The sequence below is a fragment of the Electrona antarctica genome (genome assembly GCF_951216825.1).
Source record: "Electrona antarctica genome assembly, chromosome: 16".
In the NCBI taxonomy this organism is placed as follows: domain Eukaryota; kingdom Metazoa; phylum Chordata; class Actinopteri; order Myctophiformes; family Myctophidae; genus Electrona; species Electrona antarctica.
In genome coordinates this window covers 27056515-27075914 of record NC_136797.1, presented here as the reverse complement: position 1 = coordinate 27075914, position 19400 = coordinate 27056515, and the positions used below count along the sequence as shown (strand labels likewise).

Sequence of the window (19400 nt, the reverse complement as noted above, 5' to 3'; positions counted from 1 at the left end):
ACGCGGTACTACTGGCTTATCCGCGACGCCCTGTGAGCTTGTAGATTTGCCATTTTCGGCAGCACCGTCGAACTTTGAGGCTTAAGCCACGCCCATGTGTCTGTACCCACGTGTTGATTTCTCTTCTCTTGTGATTTCTACCAGTTCGTTTTTTTTCGTCTCGTGTGAAACTCAATCTTTTGGTATTACTTTTGTTTAAATTACAACTTAAGTTTACAGTCACGTTCATTTCTCGAGATGGATCTTCTTGCAGCGAAGGACTCGTATATTCAGAAGTTGGCGAGCAGAGTCTGTTCTCAACAGCGCCTGGAGCAAAGGAAGAAGCCATTATATGGTAAAAGACATGTTTTCATTAAATACTAAATGTTCTGTCAGACTTTACCTCTTGCTGTTTACATTTCTGTCTAATAAAGTATTCAATCAATCAATCAATCACTCGTAATGATGATAGACTATCATATATCCTAAGCCAGTAAGCCTACACACTAACACTACGATTAGCCCCAGTATGTTCCCTCACTACGCTCATTCTGTAGCTCCGAATGAGTGTAGTGCTGAGGGAACATACTGGGGCTAACACTACGATATACTATCATAATCATTGATAGTATATCGTAGTGTTAGTGTAGGCTTAGGATATTTTAGCCCCACTGTAGCTCATCTCGGAGCTTATCTAAGTTAATTGTCGTGCTGATGATATTATTGTAATAATGCATTTAGAATGGGGTTCGGGGACCCCAGGGCTTCTTGAGGCTCTTCCAGGGGGTCCCCATCCAAATGAATAGTTTAATTTCACTATAATTCAACTAATATGAGATTATTACAATGTAATAATTGCATGAGTGTTTATTCTAGCGTTATGTCTCTAATAACACTACTATGAATCAATTTCTCATTTACAAAAAAGAAAAAAACATAATTGTAAAGCAATATTATGGAGAATTTTGGACCTGAAACAGTTCAATTATTTATACCTAATAGTATCCTAGTTTCTTTGATGGTGTTTCTTTGCATTCCTACTTATGTGACCATTATCCTGTCATTTGTTGACTAGGATAGGATTTACTCCGATCACACACTATTAAGTGGATAAGAACGTCTGCTGAAAGCCTAATATTTAAATTGTAAAACGATAATGCTGTCTTCTGCTTCTTTGTACAGTTCCATTTAAGGGTGGAGGTGATACTGGTCCTGCCAAGAAAAACAAGCCTAAACCCAAATCCGTGGTAGAAAAGGGCACCAATGGGACAATATCACCTCCTAAACTCCAACGGAAGCCTCCACCAAGTGCAGCCACAGCAAAACAGAACGACCACAAAGCTAAGATCACCAATGACGCAACAACAGATGAAATGCAGGCAGCCAAAGGTAATTTTCCATTTACTTATTGATTTGAATACTCACATCACATTATTTAAATTTGTTTTGCTGTATTATATTTAGACCAATATCCAACTCCCATGCTATTGTCCTGACTTTTGTGTTTTTGTTTTGTTTCTTAAGAGGGAACTACTGTTTCAAACTTCTCCGCCGTAGACGTTCTTCGCAAGAGACTACATGAGAAGATTGAAGAGTCCAGAGTGCAGGTATGTAACATTAGAAAGAGTATTCAATCTTATAAAAGGGAATATTGATGTCCATCTGTCTTTGGATGCATTCCAATATCTGCATCCTGATGATCTAAGTCACAAACATCTAGCAAGCACTTAAGCACTCAAGGAGGTGCAGAATTAGGTGACACACTGCAATGACCTGATGTATGAGCTTCCGAGCTTCACTACCTTGTTTAATGTAATGCATTCATTTTACTACTTTCTTAAGCTGTGATGGCTCAAATATAATTTGAATTAACCACTTAGCCCTATTTCATACTTAGCCCTATTTCCTTTTCATACCGGTGTGTGAAAATAGGCGAGCTAAAGCTCACAACCCTGTGCGATGTGTTAGTAGCTTGTAGATCTGCTATTAGGATTTTATTTATTATAGCATGCCCTTATAATAACATGCCCAAAATAGGGACACCAGGGTTTGTGTGGTTAAAGCTGGATCAACATGTATTAACATTAACATTCCATGCTTCTCTCAGGGAACCCCAAGTAACTCAGAAGCAGTTTTGGCAAAGCGAGCAAAGAGAAAGCTGGAAAAGGAACGCAAGAAAAGGAAAAGAAAAGAATTCCAGATGAAAAAGCTGGCAGAAGAAGCTGGCAAACTACAAGAGCAGGAAATTAAGAAGGAAGAACAGCCTGCTCCTGCAAAAAAGCAGAGGGATGACACCGCAATTCTCTTCAACACGGTGGAAATGGTAGAGGAAGAGTATGTAGACAAAGTTCAGAAAAAGAAGGATAAGAAGAAGAGTGTGAAGGGCAATTTAACACCACTGACGGGGAAGAACTACAAGCAGCTGCTAAGTCGCGTAGAGGCACGCAAAGCTAAGTTGGAGGAGCTGAGAGAAAAGGATGAGGACAAGGCCAAGGACATGGAGCAGAAGATGAAGTGGACCAATGTTCTATACAAGGCTGAGGGCCTCAAGATCAAAGACAATGAGGACATGTTGCGAGCCTCGCTAAAGAGGAAGGAGAAGATGCGTTCAGCGAGGAAAAAGCAATGGGAGGAGCGAAGTCAGTATGTTGTAGGAAAGATGCAGCAGCGACAGGACAAGCGACGCAAGAACATCACGAAACGCAAGAATCAGAAAATGGATAAGGCAAAGGACAGAGCACGTAAAAAGGGCAGAGTGTTGCCTGAGGATTTGAAGAAGGCTTCAGTGTAGTTTAGTAAGCAAAGTATGAGCAATATAACTACTGAACTGCAAACATATTCTGTTGTTTTTCTTGCTGGCTCCTAATAGTATATCCCATTTTTGAAATGCCTGACTAAAATCTTAAACTCTAAAATCAAACATAATATTCTGAAGTTGTTTCCTCATCCACCAGAAGGAAGGAGACAAGGGTTACCTGGTGTTAACCTATTAAGACCTGAGACCAGATTCTACTTATGTCTTCTAAATCATGACAGTTTTGAATAACCTCTGTTCAGTGGTTCTCAAACTATTTCATGTGAAGGACCCACAGAATTATCTGTATTTGGCTGCGGACCCCCATCCGAAAATATGTTGTTTCAGGGACCACCCCCCCCCCCCCAGAAGAAAATATTTTAGTTAAAAACGTTCACTGTCAAAGAAGTACAGCACTCGTGCCGTGCTATGAGCTTGTAGATCTGCTATTTTTCAACATAAGTTTAAAAAATAATTAAAGTTAAAGTGGTTAAAAGCTATGAGGTGACACAGATGCGTCCTCAGGTCTAAATGGGTACATTGAACATTTTCTGTTCAAACATCATCATAATTATTATTTGAAAATGCATACATATTTTTTCTCTAGTCTTCTTATCCCTGAGTCAGGACCTGTGCTAGTGTAGTGTTGTGAAATTGTGTCAAGAAAGGCAATATTGGTGGTAGCCTGTTTTCTATTTACTGCTCAGTGCTCAGATCCGGTCTCGAGTCCAAACTGCTGTAGCCATGTCTACACGACTGTTTCCGTATCCGCGCCAGGCCGGATCTGCACCCTACAAAGCTTATTGATGCCTGTTCAAGCTCTTTATATAGCCCACCCCGCCTACACAGGAAGTTGAACGTGACACGAAAACCTCAAGGAGATCCAAAGTTCGGGGTTCGTCTTCAGTATTGTGTCAAGTTATGGGGACAAAGGGTCCACTTATTTTGTGTTAAATCGAGCCATTGTTCTCTTCTTTATCTTTATGATAAAAGCGTCGGCAAATGTGGCTGTAATTTGTCAGAGAATTAATAAAAACGTTCATCCTAAGGTGAGTAGGCTACGCCTGTTGTTTACTTGGGAAATAATACAGTGGGAAATAAACACGGCCATGGTGAAATTGAATATGACGTACATTTCATATTTGTTGAAATCTTTTCAGATAATTATGGCACGCCGCTTGCATGCGCGCAGATTAGAAGGTCTCGACAAAAACATATGGTAAGTGTTCAATATTGACAAGTGATCACAAGACAGCCTTGTATCGGCTAGTGTCGCTCGCCGAAAATCCTGCGAGCTTAGTTGCGACACAGTTATACGACGAAGTATCAGGCGAATACATTTACTAGGATTAATGTTTGTCCGGAACGACATGGAAACACATCTTCCACATTCTACTTGGTCTGTTAAATACGGACTACATTAAGGATTATTATTTCAAGTGACAACCTTTTATGCAATTTATCACTTTTTATTCATATGAGACTCACTTTTACTCTGTATCTTGTTTTAAGTGTACTGTACATGTGTTTTACTTTTTAACCTCAGGCATATATGTCTGTGTGTCTGTCATGTAACCTGGCGTCTCCAGGCTTTCCACATCTGTCATGTGAATTGTCATCAATGCGTGTCACATGAACCAGTCAACGATAAGACTGTAAGCAGAAGTAAAGTGCTACTAAACGGTAGCTTCACTGTTACATAAATGGGGACTGGGGAGGGAAGAGTCAAATTAAAATATACAGTATTTAAGTTCTCCACACACCGAGCGCGAATTCGGATTTTTAAGGGGCGTTTCTCCATCAGAAAAAAACGCGGCCGGTGTGCAACCACCTTTACATTATATAAAAGATTTTTCTTTAGTAGTTTTATTTTTATGACAAATTTAGTGTGATTGATTTACACATTCAGTTAAGGGACATATGAAATAGGGATGGCAACAATGCAGAACACTACTATTTCAGTGACAGGTGATCAATTACGTCCCATTTGAGAAAATGATATCATTCCTCACATCTCAATTATTTTTATTGACAGGATTGAGTTCACACAATTGGCGGCTGACTACAAAGCTGTGAATCTAGGCCAGGGCTTCCCTGATTTCTCCCCTCCTGGTTACATCCAGGAGGCTTTCTGTAAAGCTGTGAGCGGAGGATGCTCAATGCACCAATATACCCGTGCTTTTGTAAGTGACTGACAATATACAACATTCATCACAAACAACTGAGAATCCTGTTGCTTTATTTATCATCATATCCCTTTCCTTTGTGTGTGAAAGTTGATAGAGCATTTCCATATTTCCTCAGGGCCATCCCGCTCTAGTAAAGATTTTAGCTAAATTCTTTGGCAGGATTGTTGGGTGTGAGATTGATCCTCTTGAAGATGTCCTTGTCACAGTCGGAGCCTACCAGGCTCTCTTCTGTACGTTTCAAGCACTGATCGATGAAGGGGACGAGGTAAGAAACTGAATTCAAGGCAAGTCAGGTTTGTTCATTATGTATTGTAACATAAGAGATTTGTTACAGAACTGCAAAGTAGATCATTAAGATCAAAACAAAAGTCAGCCCCCACACAAAAGAAAACCAAAATTTTACTGATCCTCAGTACCCTTTTATTATAACCTTGTTACCTACTTAAGTTATAAAGTTATATAAGTTATATATCGTATTACACCTTGCTTTGTATTACTATTTGCTGTGTGTGTGTGTGTGTGTGTGTGTGTGTGTGTGTGTGTGTGTGTGTGTGTGTGTGTGTGTGTGTGTGTGTGTGTGTGTGTGTGTGTGTGTGTGTGTGTGTGTGTGTGTGTGTGTGTGTGTGTGCGTGCAAAAGATATGAGGGCACCAAGGGGTGAAAGGACACAGTAAATGAGTAATCTACGGTATTCTAATCTATGACATTTGAGCCTGCATGGTGGCTCTTCCTCGTCTGAGCAATCTTATACTTAATGTATACACGCCTGTGTTGTGCCGTGAAAATAGCTGATACAAGTTTACAATGCATCGTATTATGATGGTTGCGAGCTAGTGGATCTGCTATTTTCATCCTTTGTGTCATGCGACCACTTCACCACTTTTCAACCTGTCTTCATATAATTGGTCCTTACTAATGTTCATGATAAAATATCACCATTTTTTTCTATTCCATCTGTGTCTCACTGTAACCCATCACCACATCATTGTTCAGAATTTATTTTACATTTTTATTATCGTGAGAACGATGGCTTCCATTATCGAATTGCAACTTTTCAGGAATAGAAACCCTGCCGTTTTGATTATCTTATATTCCCCATCGATGTCACTGGTGGGCGGGTTTCTGAACTGCCCACAACCCTCCTATGAGACACAGACCGAGTAGAACTTTTTGGGGGAGCATTTTATCATGAACATTAGTGAGGACCAATTATATGAAGGTACCGGTAGGTTGAAAAGTGAAAAGTGGTCCTTTTAAGTGGTTAAGAATATGAAACACGCTGAACCTTTTTGTCCTCACATAAGACAAATCTGTGTTTTAGGTCATAATAATTGAACCGTTCTTTGACTGCTACCAGCCTATGGTGAAGATGGCTGGAGGAAAGGCTGTCTTCGTACCTCTGAGGCCAGTGAGTGATCATGTCAAGGACCCCAACATTTATTTGGCCGCCGACCCCCATCTGAACATAGGTTGTTCTAGGGACCCCACCAGAAGCTAGATATGAGTTAAAAATCACACCTGTGTGAACTGAGTGGTGTAAGGTCTTATATAGCCTGATCAGCTGTGGTCTGACGTAATGTCTGACGTAATGAAATCACACCCGTGTGAACTGAGTGACCACTTTCCTAATGAAATCACACCCGGGTGAACTGGGTGACCGTAGTAACCATGCTCATTTTTTGGTACGAACAGACAGACAGACAGACACGTAAACTAACAAAGCCAGTCGTAGGAGTGGTTTACACCACTCAAAAACCTTCACTGTGAAAGAATATGTAATTCAAAGATTTGTACAATTTTTCACAATTCTTCAAAATAGCAGATCTACAAGCTTGTAGCGTGGCACTCGGTGCTGCGCTATGAGCTTGTAGATCTGCTATTTTTCAACAGCTAAAGTTTAAAATAATGGTTAAAGTGGTTAAAAACTATAAAGTGATACAGACGTGTCCTCAGGTCTAAATGGGTAATATACTGTATATGTAATGATGGCTAGTTTCAAGCGTCTGCTAGCATCTCTGTTTGTTTCATGGTTTTACAAAGTGATTAATTTAGATTTCTTTCCAGAGGGTGGGGTGCAGCGAGGTCCTTTCAAGTGGAGACTGGGTGCTCTCGCCTGAGGAGCTGGCCAGTAAATTCTCTTCACGCACAAAAGCCATTGTTATGAACACTCCAAACAACCCATTAGGCAAGGTGAGTTTCTTGTAGAAGTAGCATGTCCCTGCCCACCAAGTCCCTGCCCACCACCACAGTTTGTCAGGCGTCTACACAAACACCATTGGGGAAGGGAAGGCGGGCTGGGATGGTGATAATTGTCATTTGTCTTACGGGCTGGGGCAGCACCTGCCAGTGGAGTGTAGGGCGGGAGTAGTAGGACGATGGCTACGTCCTCCTGGTGGGGGCTCCTCACTGGCAGGTCAGCCACTAGGACACAACAGCAGTGACAGTACAGAAATCTGTGTGGTGAGGACTGAGGAATCAATTGGCACTAAGGGGTACAAAACTACAAAATAATTGGCTACTCTATTTTCTGCGTGCGTGCGTGTGTGCGTGCGTGCGTGCGTGCGTGCGTGCGTGCGTGCGTGCGTGCGTGCGTGCGTGCGTGCGTGCGTGCGTGAGCGAGCTCAAGTCAAGCTAGCCTGACACTCGGTCTGAATTTTCATTTTGTTTCACTTTCCTGGATGACAACTGTCACCTCTCAGGATCTGGCATGCAATAGACAACACTAGTATCACAGCCTGAGCCAATCAACCCGGTGCATATAGTGTTATCTGATCAGTACTCATTGTCTAGGGCTTCAGCCAATGAACATACATGGCTGTAACATTTAAAGACTCACTCAGCTTGTCTGGAATCTGGAGGGATGTGCGTGCGTGTGCGTGTGCGTGTGTGTGTGTGTGTGTGTGTGTGTGTGTGTGTGTGTGTGTGTGTGTGTGTGTGTGTGTGTGTGTGTGTGTGTGTGTGTGTGTGTGTGTGTGTGTGTGTGTGTGTGTGTGTGTGTGTGTGTGTGTGTGTGTGTGTGTGTGTGTGTGTGTGTCCGGAGCTAATCTTGCAAACTGATGGATTGATCGCCACCAAATTAGTAGGCCACAGAAGTACCTCCACTACTGTTTTCTCTTATAACTACTTCATATGCAGGTGTACAAAACAGAAGAGCTCCAGGTGATTGCTGACCTCTGTATCAAGCACGATGTGGTGTGCATTAGTGATGAGGTTTATGAATGGCTGACCTATGATGGAGCCAAGCATGTCAAGATAGGTGAGATACATCTGCCATTCAATAGATTAAATGCAAACAATATAACCGTAAAATTATTAAAACTTATTTAAACTAGATTTGGCATCGGTTTCATGTCATGTTGCACTTATTCTAGGTGTCTATGGTTGAACTCTCAGATCATGAAAATCATTTATGAGCTGCATGCAATTTTGCCTTTAAGCTAAAACTATTTTAGACACAACTGGCAAAGAAGTATCTTGCATTTGCTTTTTAAATTATATTTGTTTTATTTGTTGTTGTTTAACCGAGTTTGAACTACAGTTCTACATATTCAATCATTATTCTAACTATTACCTTTTACCATAATTTGGTGTGATTGTGTCTTTTGAAGCCAGCCTTCCTGGTATGTGGGAACGGACAGTCACTATTGGTAGTGCTGGAAAGACCTTCAGTGCTACAGGGTGGAAGGTAATATGATATTTTTCAGAAATCCCTTTAGGCAATCTGATTTACCATGAATTATTGACTCATGTTTAGCTTGGGTTATTTTATTCTTCTTTTAAAGGTTGGCTGGGCGATTGGTTCTGGGCATATCTTAAAACACCTGCAAACCATCCATCAAAACTCTGTTTACCACTGCGCAACAGCTGCTCAGGTTAAGAAATATTTGACATGCTTTATTCGTACTTGTGGCCAGAAGCACCTAAATTACAACATATAGGTTTATTTACTGAAAGGTTGTCCGTTTAGCTCATATCATTTTGTTCCCTTCTCCTTCATTCCTCCATTCAACAGGAGGCAGTCGCCGTTGGTTTCCAAAGAGAATATGAGACATTTGGGACTCCAGAGAGCTACTTCCTGCAGTTACCTGAGCAACTGCATCACAAGAGGAAGAAACTTGCCAAATGTCTGGAGAGTGTTGGTTTGCAGCCCATAATGCCAGAGGGAGGCTATTTCATGATAGCAGACATATCCTCTGTCAGTGAGTATTGACTGTATTATATTATGAATTATATCAATTGTTAGCACTATATGTACTCTAGGTGTCGTATATTCTGATTCTTTGGGCGGTGTTTTATTTAAAACTAGAAAAAGTGCCCCTCGGGGCACAGGTCTCCACCAGGGCAGGTCAGGTTGTGGCCTCCTGGTGGTGCTATAATAAGCCAATGTGAAAAGGGTGCCATTTCTTCATACGCCTTTGATGGCAATTGGATGATTTGAGGCATTTTGTTCCAAAAATATGTTTTGCAAAAATCAACCTGTTGGTGGCGCTATAACAGGCCAATGTGAAAAGGGTGGGATATATTCCTCAGCCTAGTAAGAAAATGTGTGAAAGATTTCACGTAAATTGCACGCTGCGTTCATGATTTGAGGCTTTTGTTCAAAACGGGGCAATCTTGCAAACTGTGAAAGCCAATTATAGGCAATTAAGATGGAATATGAAATATCGGACAGATCCGACTTGCGCACATGACCATAGAGATACTGTGTAACGATTTGTGAGATTTTTGGACAGAATCTGGAGGAGTAATATCAAAAAATGTGTTTTTGCTATAAAAGGCAGATGCGGAAAATGCAGGTCAAACGTTTGTCCTTGGCCTCTAGGGAGTGTGCATGCAACGTTTCACGCAGATCGGTGCAGTTTTAGGTAAAACATGTGAAAAGCTGCCTCATGGTGGCGCTATAACAGGCCGTTCTGGAAAATGTGGGGCAGAGGTTCATCGTTGGCATCCAGGGAGTGTGTGTGCAAAGTTTGGCATCGACCGGGTTAACAGTGCCGGAGATTAGCTGGTAACGGACGGACGGAAGGACGGACACACACACACACACACACACACACACACACACACACACACACGGACGGAGTGCAAAACATACTCTCTCCCCTTGCCTTCGGCCTGGTGGAGACAAAAATGGTTAAATCTCTTGAAAGGGTCAACCTTTTTCAGTGTTCTATATTCATTATAACTATTATACATTACATTATAATATAATCTATAGTTTTCAGTTGTTTTGTTTTATTTTCAACAGAATCTGACGTGGATGACTCAGTCAGCCTGGATGAACCTTGCGACTACAGATTTGTTAAGTGGCTAATTAAGAAGAAGGTAAGAAAAGATTCAGTCACTATACTTACATTTTAAAGAGGATTTCTAATCCATCCATGCATTAACAGTAGTGTGTAGATTAGAACATTTACAGTAATGCATAGAAGGAAGCCTATTCTATATAGTTTTCCAAACAGGAGGTTTATTCCTTGTTTAAGTCTGACTTTTTATTGTGTTGTTTTTGTCAGGGTTTGGCAACAATCCCTGTATCAGCATTCTACAGCTCAGAGCACTGTAAAGACTTTGACAACTATATACGATTCTGCTTCGTCAAGGTAAGAATGGAGTCAGGTGATTCTACTGGTGTTTTCTGATTATTTGACATTTCTTGATCTTTATAGATCTGCTATTTCTGGTGCAGGGCTCTCACATGCAACCACTTTACTCTCTCTTACTTATTAAAGGAGGACTCAACGCTGAATGCAGCAGAAGACATCTTGAGAAAGTGGAGTGAAGGAAAGTGAAAGAACCGTCTATGGACAGTCATCCATCCAACCATGTCTATCCAGTCTCTGTCCCAGATATTCTACTTGAAGTATCTATAATGCAATTTATCCATGTTGAACAATAAAGCCATATAGTATGTTATCTTGTGTTATGTAATTTAATTTTGTGATATTACAGTAATATATTATATTACACAACCTTGTCAAGCACCTTGTCGTTTGTTTTATGACAGCTCGTAATGGAACATTTTCTGTGATTGCTCCTGTACAAATCGGTACAAATGGATGCAAGTATTTTTCACTGGAATATTGTTCTCAACTGTGACAAATTTGTACTGAAATTCAGTTTTTCATGTAAAATGATGCAAAATAAAATATGCAAATGTATTGATTTTGCGTCTTGCTTAAGTTAAGAGCTATGTTTAATTTAAATGGCGTACACATAAAGTCTGACTTTTGGAGCTCTGGTGTTTTAATGGAAAGTGTCAATTAACTGGCAAAGACAGTTTTACTGTAGCTTGTTGTGTGAATGGGATTGCTTATGCATTTGTTTAATCTTATAGATAACATTTTTATCATACTGCTGATCACTATACCTTCGTTAATTATCCATATAATGCCAGTCATGCTATTATTTATATTGTATTTTTAAGACGATTGAGTGCTGGCTTAGGCTACTGTAGTTATACAGTAGTAATACAAAATTATTGATTGGCAATGTACCTCAAGCCAATGTCAGTTCCTTCAATCTACCCCATATGGTATACTATGAGTGTGATTTCAAACACACCAGAACCTTGTGGGGTTGCTAGTTTGGGACCCTTTTTTCCTCTAGAGAAAGTCAATGCAAAACTCCACCCATCTGTTCTGTATTTTGCTGCACCTTAAGGTGCAAGCACTATACTAGTATTACTATGCAAGCATGGAGGTGAAGAAAAGTGTAGGGCATTAGTGCAATGTGCAGTACATGAAGACCAACAGTGGGGGGCAGCAATACGCCAACGGGTGTCTGGCGTCTATCCAGTCTGCCGGAAACACTGAAGAAGTAACCCGGAAGTAAATAAAGTTCACGTGTGGTACACAAGGGGGCAGGCTATAATACTCTGGTGGTACATTTGCAAGCAAGGATGTCAGAGTCAGACGACAGTGCAGCGAAGAAAATAAAACTTGATAGTTCACAGGTATTATAACAATAACAGCGGCCTCGACTCCAGTATGTTTTGGTGCTAATGCTATTGTGTTCATATTCATATTGCACGCTTTCATTTTTACAGCGTGAAGAGCACGTGGACTGGAAGAAATGGAAAGGAGAACGTGAGTATCATCCGGGTATCATCTCGTGTCAACATTGTTAATAATACCGTTATTATTATTATTAATATTATAACTTAAGTCAGATTTATACTGTAGTATATATATATATATATTTCTCCGTAAATAGCTGATTACAAGTAATTTAGTTTATAACACACTGAGTTTGTTGATTGGCTATTTTCGGTGTTGTACAGCAAACTAGGTAGATAAACTATTTGTTTTAATTACAGTACATTATACTGTCGATCAAGACTCAAGAGCTCAAAACTCAAAAGTTTATTGCTGAATTTATAATGCGTTTCAGTAAACTCGTAAGACCGGCAGGTGGCGCTGGATGCATGATAATTGGAATTTAATTTATGACTGCTACATAGTACATACACAAACAAACATACAGTATAATGTATAAGTACATTGCCAAGAAAAACACTGTTTTGTGCTACAAAGTCAGACACCAGGTAAACAAAACCTAGAATCTATATGCTATCTAAAATACGTGCTATATCTACATTACAGTCATTTAGCAGACGCTTTTATCCAAAGCGACTTACAATAAGTGTATTCAACATAGGTAGGGAACAAAAACTACTAATCACCAGAAGTCTTTAGTGCATTTTCTGCAAAAACAAGCAACCAAGAGTATACCTAGCGCTAAGGTAAAAGTGCAATATATCAGCTACCTATTTCCTTAAACAGATGAGACAAAATAGCTAAATCAAATGAGCATGAGCTAAAACATGAGCTAAAACAATTAAGTGTATCGACTAAACAAGATCCAATAAACAATACAACAATAGAAAACAAGCGTTCGTACAACTAGTTAACAACAAGTAGGTCAGGCAGAGAGGAAGGGTAGTGTTTCCTGAAGAGGTGGGTTTTCAACCTGCGGCGAAATATGGGCAGTGACTCTGCTGTCCTAACATCAGTGGGAAGTTCATTCCACCACTGTGGGGCCAGAACAGAAAAGAGTCGTGATCTAAATACGAGAACTGTCGATCACATTGACTACTGGCCAATGACTGAGCGGGGTGTTTTAGGGGAGGGGGGTACAGACGTCCTGTGTTAGCATAATCTGAGTGTCTGGAATCACCTTATAGTTAATCATTAAATATGTCAATATTGACCTTCCTGCTATGACCTGGAAAACACAACTGCCTACAACAGGTCACTTTAGCCAAAATGTACATGGGTTAACAGGAAGTGGCATTATACATTTGTAGAGCACACAAAATCAAATAAATTATCTTTTACTATAAATAATGATCTTGTACTGACAGGGAAGGCGGTTAAGAAACAGTGGAAAGAGGACAAGCTGATTAAACAGTTGGAGAAGCAGAATACATCAGATGTGGATTGCGAGGAGGAGGCAGCAAATGAACATGACCACAACAGGCCAAGTAACAAAGGTAACCTCACTTCCGGTGTTGATTTCGTCGAAAAATGTTCGTTGACTACCTTTTTTCAATGACAAAAACTAAATGAAAACTAAGCTATGATGACTAAGACTAAATATAGTGACAATTTCATCAACAAATAACTAGACTAAAATGTTAGGAAGAGACTAGTGGACAAATACCTAGTATAAGTAAAAGACACAAGTCATATGTCATTTTGTCCCTGAGGAAGATGCTAGTCAAAAAGTCAGTCACTCCTGCAAACAGCATGGAGATGGAAGTTGATACCCGACTGCTTCAGAATCAATTGCTAGAACCTGTATCTATCTTGTGATTTGCATCTCTTAGGTCGGCCATACACAGTGAGTGTGGCGCTGCCAGGTTCTGTCCTGGATAACGCACAGTCCACAGAGCTCCGTACCTACCTGGCTGGACAGATAGCCAGAGCCTGTTCTGTCTTCTGTGTGGATGAAATCATCATATTTGATGAATACGGAGAAGATGTTAAGTAAGTCATCCTCTGCTTTGTTATCTAATCAGAAACTCTTTTAGACCTGTCAAATTAGTTAACTAGGCTCGGCTAGGATGCAAATAGGAAATGCATACCCCACACTGTTATAATACCCGTTGTAACATCTGTCTGTGTCCCTTTTGTGCCCATATATGGAGATTTCTGTATCTCCTTGGGCTAAATTCGGCCATTGCCACTTGCCCAAATGTACTCAAATGTCACATTTGTGGTGACGGCTCGGTTATGGGCGGTTTTAGCACAAGGAGTGTTTTTTTAGGCCAATTGAAAATACTATACCAAATTTCCCACTCCACTCTCCGGCTACCGGACTATTAACCAGTGCCACTCAGCCCTAATAGGGATTTTTTATGTGCCAGTGATGACATGCTCATAACAGGTTAAAAGTGGATAAGGTAACAGAATCACTATCTACTTTGTTGCTGTCTTGCAGAAGTGTAGAAGGTGAATTCACAGGTGTTAAGAAGAAAGGACAAGCATGTATCCAGCTTGCAAGAATACTTCAGTACCTAGAATGTCCACAGTGAGTAGTGACATTTGACTGATGATTATGACATAATGAAAGATGATGAGATTTCTATGGCATAACCTTTTTTTTTTTTTTTTTTTTCTACCAACAGGTATCTTCGGAAGTGGTTTTTCCCCAAGCATCAAGATTTACAATATGCCGGTAAAATGAATCATTCCTAATTATTATTTTCAAAACATTGAATTTCTTTAATTATTTCTCTCACTATATCAGCTCTATATCTTTAATTGTTTTTGCTTCTGTTTTCAGGCCTATGTAACCCATTGGACAGTCCACATCATATGAGGATAGATGAAGAAGCAGAGTACAGAGAGGGGATCGTTCTCGACAGGCCGACCAAACCAGGCAAAGGTTCTTTAGTCAACTGTGGAATGAGGAAGGTGAGCCGGTGTGGTTTAGTTCATTCTTTTACATAGTTGATGACAATTTTTAACAAGGGTATGGCTTCTGCTGAGTGAATATAAGCCTGATAAGTGAGAATTACGTGCTAATGGAACGGACGCATACGTAGATTTTTTTCTCGCTCCGGCCTTACAAAAAAATGTATTCCGTGTGCATTCTCATTGAAATGTATGGACCAGATGTCCACAGTCGCACACAATAAAGAGTTTGAGCAACACTTATTTTGGTGGATTAGACTCACAAGTCAGAATCTAAAAGCTTTGCAACTAGAGACTGAGGACAATCTCCCACCTTTTGTTACTAACAATTAGGGAGTTAAAAAAAACTGCATTGCAGAACCAAGCCAAAGTCTTTAGTGTGGTCCTTCGTATTTGGGCAGTGACATGATTGGTTTCCAAAGTAGCGGGACATAAGTGAATATATAAGTCTAACTATATTATCCATCTACTCCTCCAGGATGTGCAGATTGATAAACAGCTGCAGTCTGGGCTGAGAGTTACAGTGCACCTTAAAAAGACAGAGAACGGTATGTATTTTCTCCACTAGTAGGTTTTTGGAGAATGTATTGAGTACATTGTTCTAGAGCTCATCACATTCCACAATAAAGTGTTGTTGTTATTGTTGTCACTGTACATTTCATCATTGTCAGGCCGAAACCTTGTATCTTTTTTCTTATTTTGAGAAAATAACTGATCTACGAGCTTACAACGTGTTTGTTTTATTCTTTCCATTTTAACATTCGTGAAAATTACTGCCAAATTACATGACCGAAATTGAACATACAAGACACTGCCCGACAGTGACGATTTGCACATAGTAGTGAAATTTGTGTGCGCACACTTATGTATGTGTGTAATATTTCTTTCAGAGAGCAAAATATGTAAAGGTGTGGTGGTGGCACCTCATGTACCCAGGACGGAAGGTGGTCTGTACTGGGGTTATAACGTCCGCCTGGCATCCTCTCTCAGTAGGTTCTTCATATGAATGTAGCTGTTATGTATTGTCATTTTTCAGCCATTCTTCTATGGCTGGGCATGCCATATTGTTCATCACATGCATGGTTTGATATGATGAATTAAAAATGATATGCATTGATATTACCCCCCCCCCCCCCTAGTGCACACCATGAACATGCACATGTACATATAATATGTTACTATTTTTCTACTCCTAGATTGCTCTTTCTTGCACTCTTTATTCTATCCCTTTGTTTGCTGTGCTTTTTGTTGTTTTGAATGTTATGCTATCTATGCCGCTGAATTGTCTGTAAGGAAGCCAAACAAAAATAAGTTTGACTCGTATGTACCTGTACACAAGATTTAACAATATACTTCAACCTTGAACTTAAAATAATAGTTTTTCAGAGTAAGCATGGCATCATGGGTTTTTAGTGGGATTTAATCCAGCTGAAATGACGTCAACCTTTTGTTCTGTCCTCGTGTCGATTTCAGGTGATGTGTTCACAGATGGTCCATATGAAGACGGATACGATATGACGATTGGCACCTCTGAGAGAGGCAGCGACATCGACCATACAACACTCTCACCATTCAAGTAAGACTATAACAGTGCTCTAAATAGAACTTTATTTTATCCCATTCAGGACGGGAACCCCTTTTGGTGCACCCTGTGCCACGTTGCGAGCTTGTACATCTGCTATTTTTGAAAAATCGTGAAAATGTGGCGCAAATCTTTGAATATATATTCTTTCACAGTGAACGTTTTTAACTCAAATCTTTGCTTCTGGGGAGGGGGGTCCCTGGAACAAAATATTTTCAGATGGGGGTCTGTGGCCAAATACAGGTAATTCTGGGGGTCCTTGACATGAAAAAGGTTGAGCACCACTGACATAGAAACACGTTTTTCAGAAAACTGTTTTTAGAAGCCATTTTTTTTAGAATCGGCCTCAGGTCTAAATGGGCTAAACGCTAAACACTCGTTGTATTGTAACATATGGATGGCTAAAATAGCAGATCTGCTCCCAATGCAGCAAAAAGAGTTTTGCCTAACATATTTCTCTAACACACTTCTTTTTTTTAAACAATATATTTATTGACATTCTTTTTCATTTATATAAAACATTACAGTTATAGCTCTCTTGTTAAATAAAATGTCCAGAAAAAACAAACAACAGATACAATACAACAATACAATACAATACAATACAATACAATACAATACAATACAATACAATACAATACAACACAAATACAATGACAACAAATACATAAAAAATACAATCATAACAAACAACTCAACAAAAAAACAAATAAAACAGATATGGTCCCCATTTTCCTCCCCACATTACTGTGGATTATCTAATACAGGTCCTAATGGATTGCTGTTCATAAAATGCATGAACTGTCCCCATATTTCTTGAAAGTCATCAGATTTCCCTTTAATGGCTAAAGTAAATTTTTCTAGTGCAAGACAATTTGACAATTCTTTGTACCATTGCTTGATGTCTGGTTTGTCTGGGTTTTTCCAAAAGAGTTCAATTGTATGTTTAGCCTGTAGAAGAGAGTAAGTAATCATACTCTTATTTTTACTATTAATTTTTAAGTTATTAGGAAATATACCCAAGATACACAGTTGTGGACAAATAGGAATATCCTCTGCTCTAACACACTTCTAAGCTATTATAATTGTTCACTTTTGCAGACATCTGTTGGTAATGTTTGGAGGGCTACAGGGACTGGAGACCAGTCTAGATGCTGACCAGAAACTGAATGTGACCGACCCTGCCGTTCTGTTTGACCATTATCTCAACACCTGTCCTTCACAGGGTAGTAGAACCATACGCACAGAGGTGAGCCTGAACGTCACAGGGTGGTAAACCATACACCGGTGAGGTGATGACGATAGAACGTTGTAGAAACCATGCTGAGGAAGAGGAAAGTCTGTTGGCCACTCAAATTACGTGGAACATACATTGATTCACTGTATCCCAGGGAATGTCATGTCTAGTACGTCTTAGTCTCGCGTAGCCAGACAACTATTCCACAATCTCCGAATGCTATATAGTGTCTGAAAATCCTAGTAAGGAAGCTGCCATTTCAGTTCACGAAAATATATTTTAAAATATCTTATTTTTTTATTTCCTTTTCTGCTAATCAGCAAGCTTAGATGATTTCTATTTATATTGGGATAAATTTGCGTGACTGTAAAGACGAAACGGAAGTGGGGAGGAGGCTCCACTTCCGCTTTATACTAGGTACTTTAAGCAACGACTGTTTCAGGACGGCGACGCTATGCGGAAGTACGGCGGCTATGACGCCATCGCCGTAGCTGTCAAAATCGTTAAGCAAACAGCCGTCGGCGACGGCGACTTTGGTTCCCATGGTGACGCGTCTATGCAGCATGTGTCAAACAAACACTTTTTTTAAAACACCCCGTCGCGCGTCAGCTAACTTGCCGATATTGCTTAATTCTTACATGCGCTGGACATGATCAGCAGTGGAAAGAGGAAGGTGCTGGAGTAATCTGTGTTATTCTAAAACCGTTTTAATAAACATGGTTAATATGACATGTTATTAGTGTTATTTCTTCATTCAGAGCATGCCAACACTTTACACAGCATAAGAGAGGTGATGGAGCAATCGGTGTAAATGTATGACAGCTATAATTTCAATAAACATTGTTATGACATGGCGTTGTAGACACTACGTGTAAGTGTAGCTTCTGCCGTAGTAGAAAGGGCTGCGACGGAGAGCAGGTTTATGTATCGAGCACTGATCCATTTCCGGTTGCCGTATCCGACTGGCGTAGCCGTCGTTGCTTAAAGTCGCTATTTTTCTCATGATAGAACTTCTGTTGCTCCAGACTGTATGATGGAAGCATTTGTGAGAGGCAACAGTCTGGTAACGCGAGACTAAGTACGTCTAGTATGTTAATGTATAACAGTCCCCAGCAAGCCAAATGTCATGACGTCCTCCGGTGACGTTCAGGACTAGGCCAGATCATCACACTCATCACAGCCCATATGGGGTCATTTCCAGGATGTCTTCACCAGTTGAAATAATTTAGCTTATTCTGGGTCACATCTGACTAGTTATGATATGTTTTAAGTTGATCTGGCCTAAATAGTGATGGTGTCATGTTTGTATCGGTGTCCTGAACTACACATCAAAAATAGCTGATTTTTACACTGATCTTTACAAGTCTCATGGCAAAAGCACACTAGGTACCATCTATAAATTTGTCTCTTTTTCCATAGGAGGCCATCTTGATTTCCATGGCGGTTCTGAGACACAAGATCACGTCTGCTTTTTCAGACATTCAACAGAAGTGTTGATGGAGACATTAAACACAAATTTCACATGTTTTCTAACTGGGGTCAGGACCTGACATGAATTTGTATTCATATGTCTATGTATATTTCTATTAATACAGTTTGATTAAAATAACGTTTTGCAAACCTTTTTTGGTCAACACTTTGAAATAAAGAAAATGTCAATACATCTGATGGATTCCAATGGTAGTGCCGTTGCAACAACAAAA

The 19400-nt window shown here is 40.0% G+C and overlaps 3 protein-coding genes across 4 annotated transcripts in view; all 3 read left to right on the top strand.

Annotated features, from left to right (window-relative positions):
* The window catches only part of spout1 (SPOUT domain containing methyltransferase 1), a 32218-nt gene extending 12858 nt beyond the window's left edge, over positions 1-19360 (top strand). The window contains exons 1-13 of one of the 2 annotated variants that reach the window (XM_079523621.1): positions 11780-11813; positions 11847-11913; positions 12007-12046; positions 13324-13452; positions 13789-13948; positions 14403-14492; positions 14590-14639; positions 14748-14878; positions 15357-15426; positions 15769-15867; positions 16352-16454; positions 17562-17709; positions 19117-19360. In XM_079523621.1, the coding sequence (XP_079379747.1) occupies positions 11860-11913; positions 12007-12046; positions 13324-13452; positions 13789-13948; positions 14403-14492; positions 14590-14639; positions 14748-14878; positions 15357-15426; positions 15769-15867; positions 16352-16454; positions 17562-17709; positions 19117-19194 (1152 nt within the window). In that variant the 5' untranslated portion in view covers positions 11780-11813; positions 11847-11859 and the 3' untranslated portion in view covers positions 19195-19360. Of the gene's footprint in view, positions 1-11779; positions 11814-11839; positions 11914-12006; positions 12047-13323; positions 13453-13788; positions 13949-14402; positions 14493-14589; positions 14640-14747; positions 14879-15356; positions 15427-15768; positions 15868-16351; positions 16455-17561; positions 17710-19116 lie in introns of those variants that run through there. The other variant, XM_079523620.1, reaches the window with a different exon arrangement.
* Positions 70-3826, top strand: surf6 (surfeit 6). The gene is made up of 4 exons (XM_079523622.1): positions 70-334; positions 1162-1368; positions 1504-1586; positions 2087-3826. Exons 1-4 carry the CDS (start codon positions 238-240, stop codon positions 2768-2770), a joined length of 1071 nt encoding a protein of 356 aa, XP_079379748.1. The 5' UTR covers positions 70-237; the 3' UTR covers positions 2771-3826.
* kyat1 (kynurenine aminotransferase 1) lies at positions 3688-11123 on the top strand. The gene is made up of 13 exons (XM_079523619.1): positions 3688-3822; positions 3934-3992; positions 4809-4956; positions 5078-5227; positions 6283-6369; positions 7026-7151; positions 8097-8217; positions 8570-8646; positions 8744-8833; positions 8974-9160; positions 10210-10286; positions 10475-10561; positions 10691-11123. The coding sequence occupies exons 1-13, from the start codon at positions 3757-3759 to the stop codon at positions 10748-10750; spliced, it is 1335 nt and encodes a 444-aa protein (XP_079379745.1). The 5' UTR covers positions 3688-3756; the 3' UTR covers positions 10751-11123.
* Positions 19361-19400: the final 40 nt, after the last annotated feature.